Source organism: Petromyzon marinus, chromosome 5 (assembly GCF_048934315.1).
Source record: "Petromyzon marinus isolate PM22_M1 ecotype Great Lakes invasive population chromosome 5, UKy_Petmar_22M1.pri1.0, whole genome shotgun sequence".
Classification (NCBI taxonomy): Eukaryota; Metazoa; Chordata; class Hyperoartia; order Petromyzontiformes; family Petromyzontidae; genus Petromyzon; species Petromyzon marinus.
The window spans coordinates 9,423,395-9,448,509 of NC_133671.1; the positions used below are offsets into that span (position 1 = coordinate 9,423,395).

Sequence of the window (25,115 nt, forward strand, 5' to 3'; positions counted from 1 at the left end):
CTTGTTTGCTTGCACACAGTTTAAAGGTCCGCTGTCTGAGCGTGGTTGTGTTTCGCTAAATTCTCCTGTTTGATGAGTACTAGGTGCCTCGGTGAATGTATATGCTCTGACTTTAACATAGCTATTTCTGTGACCAGTTACTAGCTAATCACTCAGCTATTTCAATGCTAAATTCTATGCTAATTCCTTTGTCAAGGGGTGCCTCTGCGGATGTGTATACTTTAACTTAGCTATTTCAATGAGCCATTTCAATGCTAAATTATATGCTAATTCCTTTGTCAAGGGGTGCCTCTGCGGATGTGTATACTTTAACTTAGCTATTTCAATGAGCCATTTCAATGCTAAATTATATGATAATTCCTTTGTCAAGGCGCTTTGTGTTTTTCTTCTCACACAGCTTAAAGGTCGTGATCTAAGCGTGGCTTCTCTCACTCCAGCGCTGTCCTCCAGACAGTCTCGTCCCTTCACCTGATGAAGGCCGCTCGTGTTGTGGCCGAAACGTCGTGATTTTTTGTTATTTTATTTTCACCTACGTGACTTTACCCAATGGAACCAAAGAGTATGGGCGATTATCATGTTGGGGCAATGGACAAACGTGTAGGAGAGTTCTTGATTTGAAGCTTTCGTGACTGCAGGAATTCATACTCTTTGGTTCTTTCGGTAAAGTCACGGAGGTAGAAAAATAAAAATAGATCACGACGTTTCGATCGCAACGTCGTGATCTATTATTTTTTTCTGCCTACGTGACTTTACCGAAAGAACCAAAGAGTATGTGTCGGAGAATGTTAAACGCGTGAGGCCAGGGTGAGGCCAGGGTGTCCCTGAGGACAGGATGCTTGTCGGAGTGCTGTACCATACTGAGCCAAATCCTGGGTGTCTATCATGGGGCTAATGCCTGCGGTGTTATAACGCTGAGCCTGTGCATCTGAGTGGTCCAGCGGTTCCAACCCAGGAGGTGGGGGCGTCTGTCCCTTTCAACGGGGCTGATGTCCGTGCCATAGCCAGCTGCACTGAGGGTGTGTGTTCGAGCACTGGACCTGGGTGTCTTTCTCCGTCCCCGTATGCAATTACACCTTGGTGTGTTTAGCAACTGAATTTCAATTATGCTGTTAGTGTCATTGCATGGGACCACGATGCACATCCAGTTCGCAACGAGCGGTGCACGACTTTGTTGGAGAACGCCCCCCCCCCCCCCGCAAAATGGCATCACAAAACTACAGCAGTCATTCGACAGCCACGTCAAGACGCCTCATCTCCATCTGTTTCCATCTGCACGTTTGTAGAATGTTCACCGCACACGCGAGGGCATGAGGTTTTCTCCGGGTGCTCCGGTTTCCTCCCACGTGTATAATAAAGACAGCTCATCATTAATTGGCTGAAAACATCTGAAGATAAAAACCAGGGGCGGAGCCACAGGGGGGCTGGGGGGGGTTAAGCACCCCCTGAAATTTTGGGAAAGTCGGATAACCGGATATCCGGCTGCTACAAAATGCTGCAGGCTGCCACCTTGTGCTGCCCTGCAGGCTGCCACCTTGTGTGCTGCCCTGCAGGCTGCCACCTTGTGCTGCCCTGCAGGCTGCCACCTCGTGCTGTCACCTTGTACTGCCCTGCAGGCTGCCACCTTGTGCTGCTGCCCTGCAGGCTGCCACCTTGTGCTGCCCTGCAGGCTGCCACCTCGTGCTGTCACCTTGTACTGCCCTGCAGGCTGCCACCTTGTGCTGCTGCCCTGCAGGCTGCCACCTTGTGCTGTCACCTTGTACTGCCCTGCAGGCTGCCACCTTGTGCTGCTGCCCTGCAGGCTGTCACCTTGTGCTGCCCTGCAGGCTGCTACCTTGTGTGCTGCCCTGCAGGCTGCCACCTTGTGCTGCCCTGCTGGCTGCCACCTTGTGTGCTGCCCTGCAGGCTGCCACCTTGTGCTGCCCTGCAGGCTGCCACCTTGTGTGCTGCCCTGCAGGCTCCGACCTTGTGCTGCCCTGCAGGCTGCCACCTTGTGCTGCCCTGCAGGCTGCCACCTTGTGCTGCCCTGCAGGCTCCCACCTTGTGTGCTGCCCTGCAGGCTGCCACCTCGTGCTGCCCTGCAGGCTGCTTGAGCGGCAGCCTTTAGAACTTATCGAACTTATTAGCCACGTCAGCGGCTCCGACCTATTAATGAACTACGCGTTCAAATCCAATAAAATTTGTTTTATACATTTGTGGCGCCCATTGGAAAACATCAACACTGGATATCTCAGAATATTGAAGTCAGCCCCCCCCAAAGTCAAAATCCTGGCTCCGCTCCTGATAAAACTCCAATGTAGCAGCGGTAGCAGGACCCTCCTTAAAAATTCATTGTAAGACTGCGTGGCTCCACTGTATAAGTAAGTATAACAAAATTCTCCACACAAGGGACACACCTTTACATGCTCTTAAGGGAGTGTTCGTCGCATGCCTATCAATCTGAATATTTTGTAATTCTCAGAGCTGGGACTAACGACATGTAGTGAAAAAAAACCCCGAAGTTATTTTTAAGACCATGTTTAACGCGTACATTTAAATGCTGCTGACACAAGAAGACCCGGAGGCCTTCATTGGATGTACAATCCATTCTATGCAATTATACGCTTCCTCCCATGGTGACCAGACCCTGTCTGCTATAATTACGTCATGGGCTGTAACGAGCCCAATTATCACATTCGTAAGCAACCATTTATGCTGAAAATTATCTCTGCTAATTCCCCCACCTGCCGCAAGCAGGTGTTTGGCATGCGCCCTTCCGTCATGTGAACACAAGAGGGTAATGGAATTACAATGTCGGTGAAATTTAGGCGGCTGGTCTCCGTCTCTGTCCGGCCCTCGCACGCTCTCCTCGTGCATTCACACCTTTGTCAGGGTGCACAGCAAACACCCCCGAGGATCTGGGCCCTAGCCGATCGCACGCTATCAAGATGCGCGTCTGCTGCCGTCTGGAACGCTCTTCCTTCCGACATTAGGAAGCCACTGGAGCTATGCGCTTTAAAATAAGCCAGACCCCGCAGCGTTGCGCGATTGGCATGGGCCCTGCTCCAAGAAATGAAACTCGGCCTCCTGTCCATCCTTCTTTCTTCATCGTAGCCCGGCACCTCTGGGTCCCTCTGGCCCGTGGGTCGTGGTAGTGAGGTCACGGGCCAGACTCCTTTGGGATACTGGGTTCAAGCCCTGAGGTTGGGTGTCTCTCAGGAGGATGACGGCCCCTATCTGGGAACTGAGCCATCGCCGCTAAGGGTGTAGGTTCAAGGGTTGATGCCCATGTCAAGGCAATGAGCCAGCACCTAGTTTAAAGCCAAGGAAGTAGGCGGCTCTCACGGTGGTGCTTTCCATATTGGGACACTGAGCCACGACCCACTGAGGTCCTGAGTTTAAGCAGCCCTGGCTAATTGAATTCATAAACTAAACCAAACTCTTTTTTTTACAGGTAAGGCCCACTGAGCTATGTAGCTATTAAAGCAAATTATAGCTCAACCAAGTAGTTTATAAGCGTGCGGAAATGTATCGCAGTCATATACTACGAACGCATGTTGATTATAAACGTGGAGGGAAAAACCGGAGGACCCGGAGAAATGGACGCGACAATGTGGAGAACATGCAAATGCCAAATATACAGGCGTCAGGTTACGTAAATATATAAATGTGTCGTTAAACCCGCCACCACCCGACACAGCCAACTAGTAAGGGTTTAATGGCATTTATATATTTACGCGATCTCATCCCAAAAAAAACCCCTTCTATTATGGACGATATTGGTCACGACAGCCTACGTGTTAAACTGACAGGCGTCAGGGTCGGGATCAAACCCACGACCTTCTGTATACCAGGTGATGTAGTTAACATCTTGCCACTGAGGCACTCCTCTCGTCACCGCAATGATCGTCTCACATTTATAACCCTGCGATTGGTGGGAATTCCACATTTATACGTTGGGGGGTGGGGTGAGTCCTTACTGGAAATAAAACAGGTGTTAAGATTTTGATTGAAAGCTTTCGTGACTGCAGGGATTCATATTCTTGGTTCTTTCGGTAAAGTCACGTAGAAGGGAAACAATAAAATAATAAAAATATTAAACAATAAAATTCTCAGGACGTTTCGACTGCAACACAAGCAATCATCATCAGGTGTGAAAACCACAGCAAGAAAATTTGAAAAAAGTGGCGGGTTTTATTTTAACGTTAGCACCACGGATAGCGATTTGACAGTTTGTTCAGATGGACGAGTCCATCTATGTTCGGAGGGGGGAGACGAAAATAATGGATGTTAAGATGTTCCACTATTGTCTACTTACCACAAACTGGTATCAATTGTATTGACCAAGGGTGGAGTTAGTCTACTTACCACAAACTGGTATCAATTGTATTGACCAAGGGTGGAGTTAGTCTACTTACCACAAACTGGTATCAATTGTATTGACCAAGGGTGGAGTTAGTCTACTTATCACAAACTGGTATCAATTGTATTAACCGAGGGTGGATGAAAGACGGAATCGTCCCATGGTCGGGATGTGAACTCACACTTTACCGACTGGGAGGCGTGCGCTTGAACTGCTGTGCCATCCACCCGGATTATTTGTCCCCACGGAGGGTAAAAGCTTTTAGCGTGCAGTGTCCGATAACTGCATGAAAATATTCCACTCTCATCCACTCCTCCCTCCGTCATATTCAGAAAAAAATTAATGAATAATTGAGTCATTGCTGGCAAAGTGGTTAGCGCAATTTCACCATTAACCCGGTATCCTGAGTTTAATTCCTGGCCATGCCTAACTTTGGTGGCAAGTGATGTCTGAATCAGTCATGGGTCGTTACCTTTGCCAAACCTGCACTGACCAGTGTGAGGCAATTGCCAAAATCGCCGAAATGCATGGAGAGGGTTTAATCCAGCAGTAGATTTACAAAGGGCTGTATTATATATAGTTTGTACTCACCTTAATTATATTCCAAACTGTCCTATCGACGTCTGGTTAACCATGAGATAAAGCCATTTCCATTTAGAACTCTTGCAGAGAGCCGTGTCAAATACAGCATGTTCTCACCTGACACAGAGGTGTCCGTCACACATTACTAAAACTTACACACACAATTTTTTGGATCTGGATTAAACCAAATTAGGAAAAAAAATCTAATTCAACACGGTGGGGTTTTGTTTTTGTGTACAATCATTGGTGACCGGGGTGAGACCATCATCTCTGTACGTGCGGGGACACCAGTGTCACCACGAGTGGCTGAAACCCAGATTCAAACTCAGGCTCTTAGCGTCACAGGCTCAGTGCCCCGATATGGTATCAGCCACCTCTGTCTGTCGCTCTACTCAATACCGGAGTAGCTGTTGCCTCGATTATGAAGCCACTCCACGCTGTGCAAACTTGGACGCTTGATATAACATCGCCATACTGTCCTCTCGGTGACAATTTACAAAAGTATCCGTCCGATTCTCTGTCTACCTCTCACCGTCGTTCCTTAAACTTCACCGAACACGAACCTTTCCTCCACGTTCCCCCTCGCCACACGCCGTCACCAGACAATCTCACTTGGCTCGTTGTTTAATCGCGCCCCACATCAGGCCGACAGCCGCCCCCCCTCCCCCCCGCTGTGTCTCCGACTTCACCTGAAACACGACCGTGTGGAACGGTGTTTTTGTGAGGCCGCGCTGGGCGCTGCTGCCGGGTCATCAAATTTGCCACCCGGCGGGTAGTCTGCCCTTACCAACCCCACGCCTGTGTAAGCATCGTCAGTCTCGCCGCCCGCTGCTCCGCGAGTGAGGGTGGCTTGTCCTCGGAGAGCTGAGGTCGTTGCTTCAGCAGGTGGTTTCTCAACACACGTATGGGTCGGGTTTCATTTATCGGTTGCGCTACAGTCGCTCCGTCGCCACGGTCTTCCACCGTCAGCAAGAGCATCACGCCTCGCCAGGAGAGCACGGACGTCCCGTACATGGCAGTGCCACTGTTATCCACGGCTGTGAATGCACCATTTTACTGAAATCGCGACATGCCACGGCAGGTGCACGACGTTAGTGTGTCTGTTTAACTTCTTTCGCGCCGTACGTAGCCAACCGTGCTAGTTGGACAACAAGCTAAAGACAAAAAGCAGTTCTAAGGAAATTTGTTTTTTCGATCGAGATGATTTGAAAGTGCATCGCTCCAGCGGCTGCCTAATATCGGAAGGAAGAGCGTTCCAGACGGCCGCAGAAGCGCGTCTGAAAGCGCGCGATGCGGTGACCATCTTTGTTCGATGGCCAGTCAAAACGATACAGTAGCAACTACATGCACAACAGCCCTTTGCAGGCCTAGAAACTTCCCAAGGGGCAGGGAGAGCAAGGAGGAGGGGGTGGCTCTGAAATGTCAAGATTTTCAAATACTTCCAACCCCCCCACATTCCCCTTACATTAATAAAATAAACACATTCAATGTATTTCTTTAGTGAATACCAATTAATTAAAACAGTTAAGTTTCAAGACTGCTGGATGAACAAGGGCCTCTAGATATTTGTCAATCATACGTGCTCTTTGACCATACTTCACCAAACTGGTCAGTGAGGATTGCTGAGGAGCAGTTTAGATATCAGTCACCCACCGCTGATGAATTGGGCTCAGGCCATTAGGTTCATAGTGCAGTGTGCGAACCGCTTTGCCACCATGCGCTCTCCCCAGTGATCACATCGAGTACAGCAGGGACGTGCGGTCAGGGGAGGCAGGGGAGGCAGAGCCTCACCTGTCATACTCCAATGAAAATAGCTGTTACTAAAAGTGAAACAAAATCAAATTGAAGAAACATTAAGATTTCTCCACTGATCTGTGCTATAAATGTCATTTCTGTACGATGCCAGTCATTTTCAGAGTCAAAATCGCTCAAATTTGCGAAGCTCCGCTACAAATACAGGAAGAGACGAGAGGTGAGGCAGCGACGAGCTCAGCCTCCCCTCTGATTGCGCAACCCCTCAGTAACTGGATGGAGCGCGGGCAATAAGCGCGTGCCTGTTACTATCTCAGTATGTCACCAATGTAATGTTTGTAGACCCCTTCATTTCATGTCCTCGCCTTCCATACTCCAGGTAACTTATTTCACGTGTGTGTATATAAAGATATTTAGGCTCGCTGGTCTCGTCATGAAACTGCCTCACTGAGGGGGACGTGTCTAACACGCCCCCCTCCGTGAGGCCACGCCCCCTCCGTGAGGCCATGCCCCCCCCCAGTGTGTGAATCTGGCTCTGACACTAGCCAGTGCTTCCACAGCCACTGACCTCACCACACGTCACTGAAGCACAGCAGTTATTAGTTGATTAATGCGCGACTAACGGGCGGTGATATGGCCTCATGGCAGCGCATTCGTCGCCTGTAGCAGAGGTTCACGGTTCGAATCCAAAGGCTGCCCTGGTTATTACTGCGGGTTTATTAACCGTGAAAAAAAAATGCGCCGCCCGCTTTACAAGTAGACGTTCAAAATCGTTGACGTCATTCGCAAGAGTATGCCCATGTGTGCAGGCGTCATGATTAAATTTGCGTAAAATTTCAAGTGAATACATTAAAATTATACAGAGCAAGCCACAAGGCCCCTTCGAAAAAACAAAGAGTCACGAGATTCGGTAAGGCTTTCCTGGATGATCAAGCATCACAATTAAATAACGGGTAGCGGGCCATTGCCCGCGCCCAATTGGCTTTGGCGTCACACTCCACGGGAGGGTAATTGCTTGATTCACTGATGGCGGGGTTGGTATACTTTAAGTGTTTAGCGCGAGACCGAAGGCAATGTGGAAATGTAGTCTTCTTCTTTCGTACGGCTGATGGAGATGCAGAGCAACAACTACAATTTCACCTTAAGGGGGTCAGGCCAAACAACCGCGCCAGGAGCAGCGGAGCGTATCGCCGTAATGTGTCTTTCGTATTTGTGGATCGGGCATTGCGTCGTTATATGAAGCTTACGGCGGGACCTTAGGGTCCCATAAGCCGCCGGCTCTCGCATAAGCTGCGTTGCGACGTCATCTTACGTCTGTTGAAGGCGAACGATGCGGCGATCTATTCCTCTCGACGAGCTCCACACGATGCGCTAATCAAAGTTTCAAAATTTTGTTCATGGCTACGGCAATTTTGGTAACGACAGGTGCTTGGCGAAGAACGAGGAGAGGATTGATTTCTGGTGGGTCGCGGCGTTTATGTGCGCGGTGGGATGGAGTTGCCAAAAAGAAATACATTAATTACGATTTTGACGTTTATTCGAGACCCCAGGGTCCCGCCATGAGGTTCATTTGTTGTACGGTCTGTTCTAGATGACCACAGTCGCACACTGGAGAGTGTTTCATTTTCCATTTGTGCATCAGGTATCTATCTGCACTTGCCACGGATTGTGCAGTCGATGCGGTTTAGGGTGGACCATGAGCTTCGTGGAAGATCAAACCCAGGGATCTTCTGCGTTGGAACTTTAGGCTGACTCTATCCTGTGAGTGAAATCAATCAACCTCTGGGCCATAACCTTTCGGGGGACCAGATTACATTTTGATGTTTGCATTTTTATACACTTAACCAGAGTTGTGCCACATTTCAGATGTCAGTCACTCGGTCTTGATTTTATCTATCTACAGTGATACTCCGGTTTACATCGGGGATGCGTTCCTGAAAGGTGCAACTACGAATATCGAAACAACGTAAAATTAAAGCAATTTACAGGGAAGGTGGTGGAGGCGAAGGCTGAGAGGCGACGGATAACGAGAAAAGATGGACGATGCAGTCAGTGGCATGTGTGAGATTGAGGGGACGCAAATTAGGTAGCGGTGTTAATAAAGTGACGACGAATTTGTAAAACATCGTAAAAGGAGACGTAAATTGGCGTACTAATGCACTAGATATGCACGTGCTACATACTGTTGATATGGCACACACCAAAGACTGTGTACATCATGGGACCTTCCTTGCCAGTATCAAAATATAAGAATTGGGTAAAACCTATTCTTATAGACTGTCTACATGATCGGTCCTTTTTTGGTCTCAATCCACTGCTGGATGAGCCCCTCCCCCCCACGCCATGGAGGTCGTAGGGGATTACATGACCCTACCCCAACACATGGGTCAGCGCGGATCGTGAATGCGGGGAGCGCAGACGAGGAGCACAGAGGTTCAGTACAATCAATTTTGCTGCACTGACCCCCTCCGCTGTGGCACGGCCCCGCAGTCACCCAGGAGAAGCTGCGGCAACGCACGGGCGGTGTTGCACGCCGCAGCTAGCCAGGCTCAACAACCTGCTTGGCTTCCAAGAGGATGAGATCGCTACACATTGGTGAAGGCATTAATCTTGTGATCCCTTTCCCCGCACCTCCGATTAACACGGATGGCGACGTACAGTGCGAAAAAAGTTCAACATGCATCCAGTACAACGACTCGTTTAGTTTTAATATGGTAATCTCGACCGAATTTGTTGGTGATCATTTACTCGGTCCCGTGAAATGTTTGGTGACGGCCCCAACATCCAGCCTCCCGAAGGCAGGAAATCCACCGCCCACAAATGCCACCTCACCATTTGCTCCACACGGCTTTGACTTGCCAAGAAAACGATGACGCTCCATCAACCGCTTCAGAACGGCAACTGGGTCCCTGCGCCACACCTCCTCCACAAGTGGAAAATTAAAGGCAACCCACCGTGTGACTAAGGCCACCCGAGCCAGACGATTGTAACCCGTATCGGTGAACAGCGGCGGACGGACTGAGCAGCATTAGTCGCGCAACTACCGAAGCCATCGCGTGGCTCGCAGGCTTCAACTTGGACGTGTGATTTGCACGGACTTTGCCATACGCTGGAGGAGTGGTTCTTAACCTGGGGGGTGCCAGATGCCCTTTTTGGGGGGTGCGAGACGTGGGCCAGATTTTCTTAGAAGGTAAATCATTGAAACACAAATCACGCACGGGTAGGCAAGTACAACTACTTTGTTTCATCAAAGGGGTGCAAGGCTGTAGTAAAGGTTAAGAACCACCTCCTTAGACAGACTTCCCCACCCCCCTCCCCGCCCGCCAAAGAAAATCCACACCAGTCGTGCCGTGGCTGATGATGCCGATTTCACCACCAAGACTCCACACCGCCACCTCCCGTCCAGCGGCACACCCGGTGTCTTCTCCCCACGCACTCCGTCGGGGGGCGGGGGGAGGGGGGGGGAGGTTTGTGTTTCTTGCACGGGGAAAGGAACATTTTTTTTCCGATGGCCAATTGAGAATGCACGTCGCCGGGGGGAAACGCGTTGCGCACTGTATTAGCGGAGGCGACTTTTGTGTGATTCAAGTCGCGCGTTAAAGACGGCGGGCTCGTGTGCCACCACCGTCGCATTGGCATCGTTTACCGCGACTAGCGACGAAATGCCCTTTTTTTTGCGCATAGCTGACAACCCATGCGGTTTACCCTCCGTGTTCTCGTACAGGTAAATTGAGTTTTCAGGTGCGTACGGGCATAGAGCCGTTTCAATACGGGCAACAAAAAACGTTGTCTATTTGTGTTTGTGTTTCTCCCTTGTGATGGGAGTTTGCAGGATGAACGTTGAGATTTCTAAGGGTGACCAATAAGGTGTGAATTGGTCTGCAATAAGGTAGGCACTGATAGGGGGTTGACAGGCATGTTTTTTTGTGATCGCCCCGACTCCTGATTTACGACAATAAAGGGTGTTTTTTTTGGGTAAGAACACGTAATAATAAATGTGTAATTAAACCCGCCACCACCAGACAGCCAATTAGTAAGGTTTGTCATGTAAACAAAACGTGCCAATTCGTTACCAGTACAGCACACCGGTGTGTTGAAGAGTACACCCATAATTGATTTATTTATTTACTGAACGCACAGCAGGGACTTTATGGCCTATAATATAACAGCCCCCTCTGTCAATCCACTGCTGGATTAAGCCCCCCCCCCCCCGCTGCCCCTCTCTCCCGCACACACCGTGGTGGTCCTGGAGAGTTGTTTGGCCATACTTCGCCACGCTGGTCGAGAGTGCGAGTTGGTGAAGTGCATGGAAGGATATCGGTTCGGATATCACACACTGGGAGTGCAATGTACGTCGTAGGCATGCAATAATAATTGTAGATACTTTCATAATACTTCCATTTTATATATATCTACACTCATGCCAACAGCATCCCACAATGATGTACATTAATTACACTTAACTATAATCATAACTCTCTGCTTACAATGCCAATCCACAGCTGCATGAAAGCCTCTCTGTGCCATGTCGTCGGTCATGTTCTTCGACTTTGGCCATACCTCACCATGCTGGTTAGTGCCGGTGGGTATACAAGTGGGTGAGAGCCAGGAGCGGTTCAGACATCACTCACCAGGGTGTCTCCGGTGTCGGCCAATCAGTTTCAAAGGCAATGCATATATTATCAGAGCATGTTTGTTTGCATGTTTTTCCACAAGTATGCATGGTTAATGCCGACCCGATGCCTTGGAATCGGTATCAATTGTTCGAACATCTTAACACCTATAATGGAGGTGTTTTTTTGGGGGGGGGGGGTTAGATCACGTGAATATAAATGTGTCATTAAACCCGCCACCACCCGACACAGCCAATTAGTTAAGGTTTGTCACGTAAACAAAACATGCCAATTAGTTACTAGTTCAGCACACCGGTGTGTTGGAGAGTAAACCCACACCATTTACATTTCGCGTACGACGTTTCGCTAGTAAATACAACCAGCCTCATCAGGCAACAACCAGAGTTGGGGAGAAAACCTCCTGTTTCGGTCTTAAATTGGCTGTGTAGGGTGGTGATCTAACCCAAAACACCTCTGTTATGGATAATATTGGTCGCGAAAGCCTTAGTGTTAAACTATCTTAACACCATCATTAGACCTCCTTTGCCAGTACCAAAATATAATAATAGGGTTTTTCCCTTTTTTCTGGCAACAAAACTGAAACCTTCTTACAAGGATTCATGTCTGCATTACCCACAATACCTGCAGTCAAAATGCAAACAAAAAACATACTATGATAATATATGCATTGTCCTTGAAACTGATTGGTCCACACCAAGGGACGGCTTTCTTTTGAGCCTCGACCCAATTGGTGCTCGACCAGATGACGCCTTTTGGCTCGAGCACCAATTGGGTCAAGGCTCAAAAGAAAGCCGTCCCTTGGTGTGGACCAATCAGTTTCAAGGACAATGCATATATTATCATAGTATGTTTTTTTTGGTTTGCATTTTGACTGCAGGTATTGTGGTTAATGCAGACATGAATCCTTGTAAAAAAAGGTTTCAGTTTTGTTGCCGGAAAAAAGGGGAAAAAACCCTATTATTATCTTAACACCTCCTATTTTATCGCCAGAAAAGGTGAACACCTATTCTTCTTTTTTAAAATAAAATTTATCCTGGCAAAAAGGTCCCATAGACATCAATCGCCACTGACGTTGGCCGTGGCCGGGGAATGAAACTCGCCCCGGGGGTTCATAGCGCAGGGCGTGAACCACCAGGACCTGGAGGTTACACTCGGTGAGCAATGCGACTCCTCGTGGGGTAAAACGTCAATTCTCGCACCGAAAAAAATCTAATACAATGTATATTTATATAGAGAGCACCTTCACGCGAGGTGCTTGACATAGCCTACAAAACGGTGATGCAGAATGTAATGATTTTTAGATGGCAAGGGGCGTGCGACAAGGATTGAGGAATGAGCAACAGCGACTGATTGGTACTTAAGGATCACGAATTGGTAGGGGAGGGACGGGAAGGAGTGGAGGGGAGAGGGAAGAGGAATGTGCGACGGCAACGAGGTGAGGCTTTAAGACAGGGACGGAATGATGTCAAGGAGGGGGACTGCTTAATGTACAGGGGCAGTGTTGGGTCTATGGGCAGTGTTGGGTCTATGGGCAGTGTTGAGTCTATGGGTAGTGTTGGGTCTATGGGCAGTGTTGAGTCTATGGGCAGTGTTGAGACTACGGTGCAGTGTTGAGTCTGTGGGCAGTGTTGAGTCTGTGGGCAGTGTTGAGTCTATGGTGCAGTGTTGAGACTATGGGCAGTGCTGAGTCTATGGGCAGTGTTGGGTCTATGGGCAGTGTTGAGTCTATGGTGCAGTGTTGAGACTATGGGCAGTGCTGAGTCTATGGGCAGTGTTGGGTCTATGGGCAGTGTTGAGTCTATGGGCAGTATATTCTTAGTAAATATTTTTTTATTATTTTATTGTTTCCCTTCTACGTGACTTTACCGAAAGAACCAAGAATATGAATCCCTGCAGTCACGAAAGCTTTAAATCTATGGGCAGTGTTGAGTCTATGGGCAGTGTTGAGTCTATGGGCAGTGCTGAGTCTATGGGCAGTGTTGAGTCTATGGGTAGTGTTGAGTCTATGGGCAGTGTTGAGTCTATGGGCAGTGTTGAGTCTATGGGCAGTGTTGAGTCCATGGGCAGTGTTGAGTCTATGGGCAGTGTTGAGTCTATGGGCAGTGTTGAGTCTATGGTGCAGTGTTGAGTCTATGGGTAGTGTTGAGTCTATGGTGCAGTGTTGAGTCTATGGGCAGTGTTGAGTCTATGGGCAGTGTTGAGTCTATGGGCAGTGTTGGGTCTATGGGCAGTGTTGAGTCTATGGGTAGTGTTGAGTCTATGGGCAGTGTTGAGTCTATGGGCAGTGTTGAGTCTATGGGCATTGTTGAGTCTATGGGCAGTGTTGAGTCTATGGGCAGTGTTGAGTCTATGGTGCAGTGTTGAGTTTATGGGCAGTGTTGAGTCTATGGGTAGTGTTGAGTCTATGGGCAGTGTTGAGTCTATGGGCAGTGCTGAGTCTATGGGCAGTGTTGAGTCTATGGGCAGTGTTGAGTCTATGGGCAGTGCTGAGTCTATGGGCAGTGTTGAGTCTATGGGTAGTGTTGAGTCTATGGGCAGTGTTGAGTCTATGGGAAGTGTTGAGTCTATGGGCAGTGTTGAGTCTATGGGCAGTGTTGAGTCTATGGGTAGCAGTGTTGAGTCTATGGGTAGTGTTGAGTCTATGGGCAGTGTTGAGTCTATGGCCAGTGTTGAGTCTATGGGCAGTGTTGAGTCTATGGGCAGTGTTGAGTCTATGGGTAGTGTTGAGTCTATGGTGCAGTGTTGAGTCTATGGGCAGTGTTGAGTCTATGGTGCAGTGTTGAGTCTATGGGCATTGTTGAGTCTATGGGCAGTGCTGATTCGAGTGGAGAGGTGCCAGGAGGGAGAAGTGCCGCAAACGGGATTGGGCACAGGGCTAAGGTGGGACAGAGAGACTGAGAGAGACAGAGAGAAGATTGGGAACGAAGAGGACGAGAGGAAACATGGAAGGAGATCAGAGAGGTAAGATGAGGTGGGTCAAGGCCATGAAGAGACTTAAAGACGAGCGTCGGGTGTTTGAAAAGAAACGGGAAGCCAGTTACGTCGACTCGCGACAATGTTGCGCAAAAACGCTCCCCTCTACGACAGTGCAACGAGAACACAACAACTGATGACGCAGGACGAGCGAGACTGAAACAAGCGAACCATAGTGCGCGAATGGGACAGACCGTACACACCGTGCAGACCGATGACGAACACGAGACGGATCTGGTTATGAACGAGACGGCACCAATCGAGACGGGACGCCGGGAGGACAAGGTTAAACGACGCGAAAGGGACCCACATGGGGAGGGAGAGATGCGCGAATGAACAAGCAATGCACAAACGAGAGAGAACGTAATGAGATTGCCGTCTCCTTTACAAATCAAGAGGGTGAAATGAATCAAACCGTGGGCAGCAAGAAGGGTGACTCATCACGTACCAGACATATCTCGTAACGTATGTAGGCATGCACGTGCCAATGTTTAAATATACTGCGTACACTGCATGCATAGCGCCGAACGGTGGCGCAGTGGTTGGCGCGCTGTTCCACGAGCCCGGCTCACCCGAGTTCGATACCCGGCCACGGTCAACGTCGGCGGAAGTCAGAGCCGTCAGCGCGGCGGCCTGGGGCAAAACCCCCACTGTGTGGCCCCCCCCCCCAACGCCTCCATATTCCCGTCCGTCTTCATCAACCAGCACTGACCAGCATGGTGAAGTACGGTCAAAGTCAAACAATGACCGACACGGCATGGAGGGGGCCTTCTTCATCCAACAGTGAATTGGCAAAGAACTTCAGCTATATGCGTGCTTCGTTCGAATTATTTCGCACGAAAATTTCACTCGTGTGGGGGGGGGGGTGTTGAGGAGGGAAAGCCACGTGACCGAGTGCAGGCGCTAAGTGAGTTGCTACATCGCGGGACTGCGAGAGACAGCGACGGGTGATTTGGGCAGGCCTTCATACAGCAGCTTGATAGATCAGGGCACATGATGGTGATGCTTGCATTGCATAGAGCGTGCTAAGTGCGTGCGTGCGTGCTGTGTGTACGTAACATGAGGCACAATCAGAGCTAAATCATGCCGACTGCCCTCCCACGCAGCTCCATAATTCTTTGTTTAACCCTTTCAGGGAAAACGCTTGAGTATAGACCCCCCCCCCTCGCCTCAATGCTTACGCAGGGGAATTGAACGAGACCGGTAATAAATGTTTAAATCTTTAAAGAGCTTTCTGCATTACAAAGTGCACACTGCTGCAGCTTTATGCCCTTCATAAAAATGTTATTTTCTGAATATTTATGCATCCCACCCTGCACCAAACCTGCACTGTGTGTGCTTTTCTGCTGTCGGTAGCCCTCCACCAGTGGTGGAAATTCCACATTCCCACCCAGATCAGCACCAATGACGCATCATGATATAAAAAAAATCACAGCCTTCTGCAAATCCACTGCTGGATCCAAGCCTCCTAAGGCCGTAGCAGTCATTGGGAGGGGGTGGTGGGGGATGATCAGACTTCACCACGCTGGTCTAGTGCGGGTTGGTGATGGGGGGAGCAAGGTGCAGGATAGGTTCAAATGTCACTCGGCCACTGACGTTAGCCGTGGCTAAGGAACTGAACTTCAAGCCCCGGGGGTTCACAGCGTAGCGTGCTAACTGCTGCGCCACCTCTCCTCTCCACCAACAACGTATAACAACATCATAAATCCTTGCTAAGCACCAGATGAAATTACTCTAATGGGTATTGTGAGAATGATGGAGCATGGTGAATGTAAGAATATAATTACAGAAAACCCCTGCAATGAATAGCAATGTGGTGGGGTTTGACATTTGTGAATGGTCAAAAATCTATAGTTTAAATGTGAAAAAGTACACGTAACAAAACTGCTCCTATGAATCTTATAAAATACAACAAACGCACGAGCAACCCTGGCGATCAAATCACCGGGAACGCGTCCGATCTCATCAGATCTGGGAAGCTAAGCCGGCGTTAAGCCTGGAAAGTGCTTGGACGGGTGTCCACGACGAACCAACGTCGCCATCAGCCGCTGCGTAGCCACGTGGCGAACAGCAGAGGCGGGTGTGCTGCGACATCTATTGTTGTACTGTACCTCTACGCCTCCACATCGTTGGACATTCACCAAACAAGCACTGTGCAGCGTGGTGAAGTATGGTCGAACAACACCCCACGGCCCGTACAGCGTAGAGGGGAGGACCTCATCCAGCAGTGGATTGTTAAAAGGGCTGCGCGTGTACATCAACAATCACCAGTCATCATTCACCTTGAGTGGATTACGAGTTATATACAGACGAGAGAGTCCCTGGGTCTCTGTGGCCATCATCCTATGCAGAGTCTATGGCCAATGTTATCCAGCGGCGTTTGTTCGAAGCAAGCAAACTCTCGACTGGTCTCAACTTTCAGGGTTTCATCAGCAATGTGGCCTCTTAAAAATAATTGCTGCGTGGGTGTGCACAATGTACAGCACGTGTATAATCTGTGGGTGTGTGGAGTGTGTGGCATCGCCAAAAGTCAGAGCGGTCTCCTGCTCAAACAGTCAATGAGGCAGCGCTCATCTCCAGTTTACAGGCCTGAGTCAGTTGTGGAAATTCAACATTCACATGGCAGAGGTGAGTCCAGAGTCATTTGTGGAAATTCACCATTCACATGGCAGAGGTGAGTCCAGAGTCAGTTGTGGAAATTCAACATGCACATGGCAGAGGTGAGTCCAGAGTCAGTTGTGGAAATTCAACATGCACATGGCAGAGGTGAGTCCAGAGTCAGTTGTGGAAATTCAACATTCACATGGCAGAGGTGAGTCCAGAGTCAGTTGTGGAAATTCACCATTCACATGGCAGAGGTGAGTCCATCCACAGGACGACTTTTGACCCTCCCAACGAAGTAGTATCTATTTTATCGACCCCGGAGATATTATGGGCTTAGTTAACCCCCCCCAATCCCCCATGGCCCCCCCATCCCCCCCCAATCCCCCAATCCCCCTCATCCCCCTCCCATCGCCCCCCCCCCAACCAGGGTTTAAACTCACACGCTTCCAAACTGCGAACCGCTTGCTCTCCCGCCGAGCCAGCTGGCGTGTGGGTGTGTGTCAATCTGTGTGACGTACGTGTGCGTGGGTGCTGCGTCGCGGTTAGCGCTACGCTGTGCTACGAACCCGGCGACCAGAGTTAGATTCCCGCTCACGGCCGACACACCCGTGACGATTATCTGAAGCGGTCCTGGGCCTCCCCTAGATCGACTCGGTCTCAAATAAGTACCTGGTGCGGTGTGTAAACATCGCCACTCGGAAGACAAAGGCAGACAGACGGGCGTGGTGCTGGCCACCCACCCCCTCGTGTGCCGTGCTGGCCTTCATAGGAGCTCGCTAACAGTCTGTTAAAGGCTATACGGGGAATCTTTATCTTTGTTTTGTGTTGTGTGTGTGGAGTGTGGTGAGCAATCCTTACCGATGCTCCTCCGTGAGCCAATACAGCCCATCGCCCCGTGGCCACTCTTCGCAGCTAAATCCTTAGCAACATAAAAGACAAACAAACACACAGACATATATCAACCAGGTTTGTTCACATCGATATTCATTTCTGCATTACCCGTAACCCAATGGTAAATACTGGTTACAAACAAGACCCGGTTACCGATTTGCCGCACATTTAGGAATGTCTAGAGCAAGGGTCGACAATCCAAAACGGCAAAAGGAAAGGCATTTTTTCGAATTCGGTACAAAAAAAAATCTAGATATCAAGAGCCGTAACGCAATGTGAATACGAAACGGTTCATCCTTAATAAATAACTGTCACGAATCAGTCTCTTTGGGGGGGAGGTGGGGGGGTGGCGAGACATGGTAAATCATCGAAAGACAAACGAAGCACGGACACGTAACCTATGTCTTTATCGTTGAGACCCAACGGTGTGCAAGGCTGCCGTGAAGGTTAAGAACCACTGGTCTAGAGCAATGAACACACACCGTGTGTACCCAAGTGACCGAGAAAACAGAGTCAGCTGCTGTCGTACAACGGTGAGCAAAACTGGACGTGGCGTGATACTCTAAACAACTGGAGGAAAGTTTATTCATCCCCCACCCACCAACCGGCCCTGACCACCCAGCAATATAATGGGGGTAACTCCGCGGTTAGTGTGGATTGGCAGGTTGAGTGTGGTGGTCGATGTCGGTGCAGTTGATCAGCTACAATTTCACATTCAGGTGGTCAAAGCCAGACAATCGCGTCAGGAGTGTGTTGGCTTTGATGTCTCATTCGTATTTGTGGATCGGCCATTGCGTCGTTGTACGCTGCACGGTCTGTCCTGGATGACCACAGTCGCGACACGACTGAACACTTATTACATTTCCATTTTTGCCCCATCGGGTATCCGCATCTGTCGTTATTTGTGCGGGTGAGGGTTAAGGTGTTGGCGTACTGTCACCGCTTCCAAGAGGTACTCCCACCACTTCCAAAACTAGTTTGCTGTCTGTCCTTCCCCCCCGCACACTCTGATCAGCACGGGTTTAGGCTACGCACGGTAGCTGAAAGAAGTTCGAAGAGCCGTCACAGGTGCCCCTCGTGGAGCTCCCACCAGTGTGAGGCGGCAAATGTTGCGCCTTTTGCCCTGGTCAGAGTCAATGAGGGCCGCTTGTGTGTGTCACCTCGCAGACCAAGCAAGAGGTGCACGCGCCCCCCGTGACCTGTCGTGCCCGTGCATCGATAATGGTGAACGGTTACCGGTTTAGTCGCTTATAACAACCCCAATTATAAGACAAAGGTCCCCCCGTATAGCCTTGAACAGACTGTTGGGGCAAGTGTTGTTAGCGAGCACCTGTGAGGGGGTGGGTGGCCAGCACCACGCCCGACCGCCTTTGTCTCCCTAGTGCCGATGTTTACCACACACCGCACCAGGTATTGATTTGAGGCTGAGTCGACCTAGGGGAGGCCCAGGACCGGTTCAGGTAATCGTCACCGGTGGTGTTGGCCGTGAGCGGGAATCGAACCCAGGTGGCCGGGGTCGTAGCGCAGCGCGCTAACCGCTACACCACCGCTTCCCATGTATTATATTATAAACACACTCACATAAATACACAAAAGCACATATAGACGTAACATAAAACACACAGACGCGCACACATATACTGTAGACACATAAAAGCACACGGACATACACGTCTGAAAACACGAATACAATCACACCCATGCACATGTACATAAACACAAAAATCCATCCACACAAATACCCTACGTACATGCAAAGCCATGACAACAACAGCCACGACACTTGTGCCTGGCTAGGTGCACTTTGAAGCCACATGAAGTGTCGAAGGCTCGCTGCTGGCAGTTCCAGGTCTTTATGAGTCGACTGTCTGAGATTCTTGGCAGATGCACCACCTGTCCCCCCCCCCCCTACTGTGCCAACTTGCTGAGGTTTTAGCCGCCCGGCGCTCTGCTCTTTGTTGTGAGCGTCACTCATCTGCCCTCCGCTGTGGTTGGTAGGCGACTGCCTCCAACTGGCCACGTGTGGGCTTCAAAATGATTCTCTACAGAGGCCGATATTGACACCGCTGTTACCAGTCATCGGCAAGTCCACTCAGCTCCGAATTCTTCTGTGCCGCATCGGTCCTTTTCTTCTCTAGCATGTGCCGGGCCCGTTTAGTCCCCTCTATCCGGCCAAACTGAAGCTGCTTGTGCATGCGGTGGTTGGGCATGTGGGCTACATGACCCAGCCAACGCAGCCTTGCCTGCCGTATCGGCGCTGGGACCCGGGTCTAGATTGTTCAAGGATCTGTGATAATCACACAATCCAGTGCAGTTAAAACCAGGATGTATTTTATGCAGGCCAACCTGAATCTTTCAAACCGGTGCAGATGTTCATTAAAAGGAGTCCACGTTTCGGAAGCATGTTTCACAAGCACACATAACTTTGGCCGAGCAAACTCGCGATAGGCCAGGTAGCTTCAACACAGCATTACGCAGCGGATGAAACGATGCCGCTCCATTGATTCCATAATGAGACCTCCGTTGCGAAAAACCGGAGCTGGTCATGTGGACACTAGCCAGATATGGGAACTCTTCTACTTTCTTCACAACTGCCCCATCACTCACGGAGAGTTTAGGGGTGGAGTGTTTGATAACACAAAATATCCAGGCAGGTGCTTCGTTTTGGTGTGGTTTGAAGTACGGCCCCACTTTATATTAGCATGCTCCAGGTTCAGCAGTCGATCATAAATCTCATCAGAGTGAGCAGCAATGACCAGATCATCAGCATACCTAACATAGTTGACCAATCGGGAGGCATCCCTTTATTGCACCCAGGCATCCGCCTATTGTATTTGTACCAGATGGAAATTTATCCGATACTGCCAAGGAAAGATTCTCGAATTACATGGGCATTACATACCTGTCGAAGAGAAAATGGCTTCGACTACCGGCCACACATTTTCACCCAGGCCTGTTCACAACCGTGAAGGTCCAAAGTAATTGCAAGCAGAGGGTCAGGGCCCCTAAAAGCACGAATAACAACCCAAAACCTAGGCCTATTGATGGAACCATAGGCCTTGACTAAGTTAATAAAGCAGAGATCTAGGTCCCATCAAATATCCCTCCACCTCTGGTGTAACAGGCGGACAGAGAATATTGCATCTTTATGTACATATGTTGAACTTCTTTCGCACAGTACGTAGCCAACCGTGGTAATTGGAGGTGCGGTGGGACGGACAACAAACAACATAGGACCACCCCAGTCTAAAACGACATCGGGGCTCCGCAAGCCTGACAAGGCGATGTTGAATAATCCTTGCCAGGACCTTTGCCGGCACACTGAGAAGGAATATGCCCTGGTAGTTGTTACAATCTGTGCCGTCCATCATTCTTAAAGAGTGGGACCACCAGGGCATTCTTCAATTCTTCAAAACCCATCCTACGGATCAAACGCTTATAATTATGCCACAGAAGGGTAGCTCGCAAAACAATTGGCACCCTCTGTTAGCGGTACGTTTGGGAGGTCATCTCTGCATGGCGCTTTACCTGGTCTCTGGCTCCGGATTGTTTTCTCAACAATATCGGCAAGCCAATCGCAGGAGATGAATACACAAACACGCATACGTACGGTACATACATATACACACCTGCACTGTATACACAGAGTCGTGACTACGTATCGTTGCCTCTGTCAAATCTGGAAATCACGAGTAGACCCATCGTAACAGAGCAAAAAAAAATGTCAAGCAAAAAACATTGGAAGTTTAAAACAACGCACAGACACGTGTACAACAGCATCAAGTCCTTGTGCAATACGCCAAAACCATCAGCAGTCCCCGAATAACTAACTGCATTGTGGATTAATTTTCTATTACACTTCATAACGTAATTAGTGACAATGATGTTGATATTGCACTTTGCTGATTATGATGAAGATAGTATGACGAGGAAGACAACCTCAATGATCTTCTTGGCTATTTCGGTAAAGTCACGTAGAAAGAACCAAGAAGATGAATCCTTGCTGTCACGAAAGCTTTAAATCGAAACCTCAATGATGCTGAAGTTACTGTTGTTGATGGCAAATCGTGATGATGAAGTTATGTATATGTACGTTGTTGTTCTGATGGCGTTTATCATGTTTAATTATTTCATGTAGATTATGCTGATGGTGTTTATCATGTTTAATTATTTCATGTAGATGATGCTGATGGCGGCGTTGCTGATGCTGCTGACGATATTGCTAATGATGATGATGCTGCTGTAAATGTTATGATGCAGTTACTGCTTATGTTGATGATCATGTTGATATGAATGATGTTTACGATATTCATGATAGTGCTGCAGACGATGATGATGTTAACGTTAATGTTGATGTTCACATTTGCTGATGTTAATAATTATATTGATGATGCTGATGATGTTCAATCTGCTGCTGCTGCTTATGCTGATCATGATCACTGTAACGCTGTTGTTGATGTAAATGCTGATGATGATGTTGACATCAACGCTGCTGCTGTTGCCAACGCTGCTGATGCTGTTGCTGATAACGCTGCTGATGACGATTATTTTGATGCAAACGCTGTTGCTAATGCTGCTGCTGATTGTAATGCAAACACTACTGCTAATAATGATGATACGAACGTTGCTGATGCTGATGATGATACGACAGCTGCTGCTGATGACGATATTTACGCTCGTAATGATATATAACGCTCATTATGATATTAACACTGCCGCTGATGATTTGAACCCTGCTGCTATCGCTGCTGCTGCTGATATTAAGCACGCTGCTGATGATGACACTCGGGCTGCTGCTGATATTCACACTGCCGCTGATGATTTGAAACCTGCTGCTGGTGATATTAATCACGTTGCTGATGATAACGATATTCACCCTCTTGCTGATGATACTATCACTGCTGCTGCTGCTGATGAAATATTATTATTAACTCTGCTTCTGATGATATTAACGCCGCCACCGCTGCTGCTGCTGATGACGATGCTTTTAACCCTGCTGATGCTGGCATTAACCCTACTGCTGCTGATGCTGCTGATGCACATATTAACCCTGCTGCTGGTGCTGATGATGATGCTGCCGCTGCTGCAGTTGGTCAAGCCTCTCGTCGTGCCCGCTGTGATCTCGTCTCCTCCCGGCGCTCCGCGTGGGGAATCAAGAACGAGGCTGCTCCTGCTGCTCCTGCTGCTCCTCCTGCTGCTCCTGCTGCTGCTCCTCCTGCTGCTCCTGCTGCTGCTCCTGCTGCTGCTCCTCCTGCTGCTCCTGCTCCTCCTGCTGCTCCTCCTCCTGCTCCTCGATCCTCGCTCCCCTTCAACGCGGCAGCAGTCGCCCGCAACGCTCTCCAACTCAATGCTAATTGCTTAACGAAACCACGCGCACATCATAGCATTTATTTTTTACATATATCGCGCTATGGCGTGCGTGTTTTTTTGGTTTTGTCGTCGTTATTGCTTCGTTATTTTAGTTTTATATTAACAGCAGCGGAGCGGCGACAAACAATGATCACGCGCGCTCGTGGAACGTGCAATGATGCAAGGCGCACCGCTCCGCCGTCGTGCTGAGCCCACGACCTGCGCGATGACGTCACGCCCTGCGTTGTGACGTTGCGCCCGGCGCGCCGACGTCACACTCGTCGCCGTCAACGTCACCGGATAAATCTGAAGGATTAACTCATTCATATTCTTGGTTCTTTCGGTAAAGTCACGTAGAAGGGAAATAATACAATAAAGTAATAAAATAAAATAATATTTTATTGTTTCCCTTCTACGTGACTTTACCGAAAGAGCCAAGAATATGATGTTGTAGGAGAAAACATTTATTATTAAAAAGTCTATTATTATTATTTTATTGTTTCCCTTCTACGTGATTTACCGAAAGAACCAAGAATATGAATCCCTGCAGTCACGAAAGCTTTAAATCAAAAGATTAACTCATTGGTCAATAACAATAATAACAGCAGCAGCAGCAACATCTGTGTGTGTGTGTGCGGTTGTCTTTGTCTCAGTGGGGAGACAAAGACGGCCGGGCGTGGTGTTGGTCACCCACCACCCTCGTGTGCCGTGCCGGCCTTCATAGGTGCTCGCTAACAGCACTTGCCACAACGGTCTGTGAAGGCTACACGGGACATAGTTGTCTTTATAACCCGTTATGATAGGTGACGTTTCGGGCAATGGCCCTCCTCTTTTTCAAAGCACGTCGAGAGAGGCCAGAAGAGAGAGAGAGAGAGTCGATAAGAGATGGAGTGGATAATGAAAGTTGGAGACTGTGGCCATTTGAGAGATAGTTAGACGAAAAGTAAACCATTGGGTAACAGATAAACCCTCCAAATCTTATAGAGTATCACCACTAAATACAATTATTTATGTTCAAAGTAAAATCATAAAAAAATGCTGGCACAAGATAATATAAAACTCAACACAAGTGTAAATAACACGGTGTGTGTGTGTTGCCTTAAGGGGCCGTCCATAAATGACGTCACGCACCTATGGCGGGGGTGGGGGGGGGTCAGACATTTGTGACGATGTGTGACGAGGGGGGTTGGGGGTTTAAGAAATGTGACGTCACATAAAAATGCGCAACTTTAAATAAATATAAACAACACGTTCTACTTAATTAAATAGACTTTTTAATAAATGTTTTCTCCTACAACATCAGAGTGCAGCGCCACATTAAATACGCACTACAATGACAATAGTTTAAAGCGATTCCAAGCATGTTTTATATATTTTGGGGGGTGGGGGGGGGACAGAGCTTTGTGACGTCATATTTGAGGGGGGTCTGACTTTTTGTGACGTCGTGTGACGAAGGGGGGGGGGGGTCAAAATCGTCCAAAATCACGTGACGTCATTTATGGACGGCCCCTAAATAATATACCGTATAGACTATAGAGTATATATAATAGGCAACGTTTTGAGCAATGGGCCTTCGTCATCGCTCATCAAGACAGTGTTATGGGGGATAATGTGTTTAGTTGTTGTTATTTGTTCTTGGGGACCACTAACCAACGCAGTATCACCAAATACTTTGTTTACTCATGTGGGAGAACTCCACTTATCCGCGGTCATGTCGGGCCCAGTGACCTAGAATCCTATTACCCAGGGTTTTTAACTCCACTTATCCGCTGGGGGAGAGAAAAAAATACACAATTGCAGAGAGTCACGGTAAAATAGTCCAGTTTATTTTACTTATCCACAGATGAAAACTTTTGAGACCAGGATTGTGACAATCCTGACCTGGGTTCATCAACATGACAAAACCAAAACAATATAAAGTAATCTTAGATTTGAAACTTTCGTGACTGCAAGCATCCATACTCTTTGGTTCTTTCGGTAAAAATCACGTA

At 48.7% G+C, this 25,115-nt stretch overlaps 1 protein-coding gene across 3 annotated transcripts in view; it reads right to left on the reverse strand.

Annotated features, from left to right (window-relative positions):
* The window catches only part of FAM131A (family with sequence similarity 131 member A), a 49,679-nt gene extending 26,310 nt beyond the window's left edge, over positions 1 to 23,369 (reverse strand). For 2 of the 3 annotated variants that reach the window (XM_032946889.2, XM_076061310.1), the window contains exons 1-2: positions 22,825 to 23,368; positions 17,743 to 17,803 (exon numbers count right to left, since the gene is read on the reverse strand). In XM_032946889.2, coding sequence (XP_032802780.2) covers positions 17,743 to 17,773 — 31 coding nt within the window. In that variant the 5' untranslated portion in view covers positions 17,774 to 17,803; positions 22,825 to 23,368. Of the gene's footprint in view, positions 1 to 17,742; positions 17,804 to 22,824 lie in introns of all 3 variants that reach the window. The other variant, XM_076061317.1, reaches the window with a different exon arrangement.
* Between the last annotated feature and the right edge of the window lie 1,746 nt (positions 23,370 to 25,115).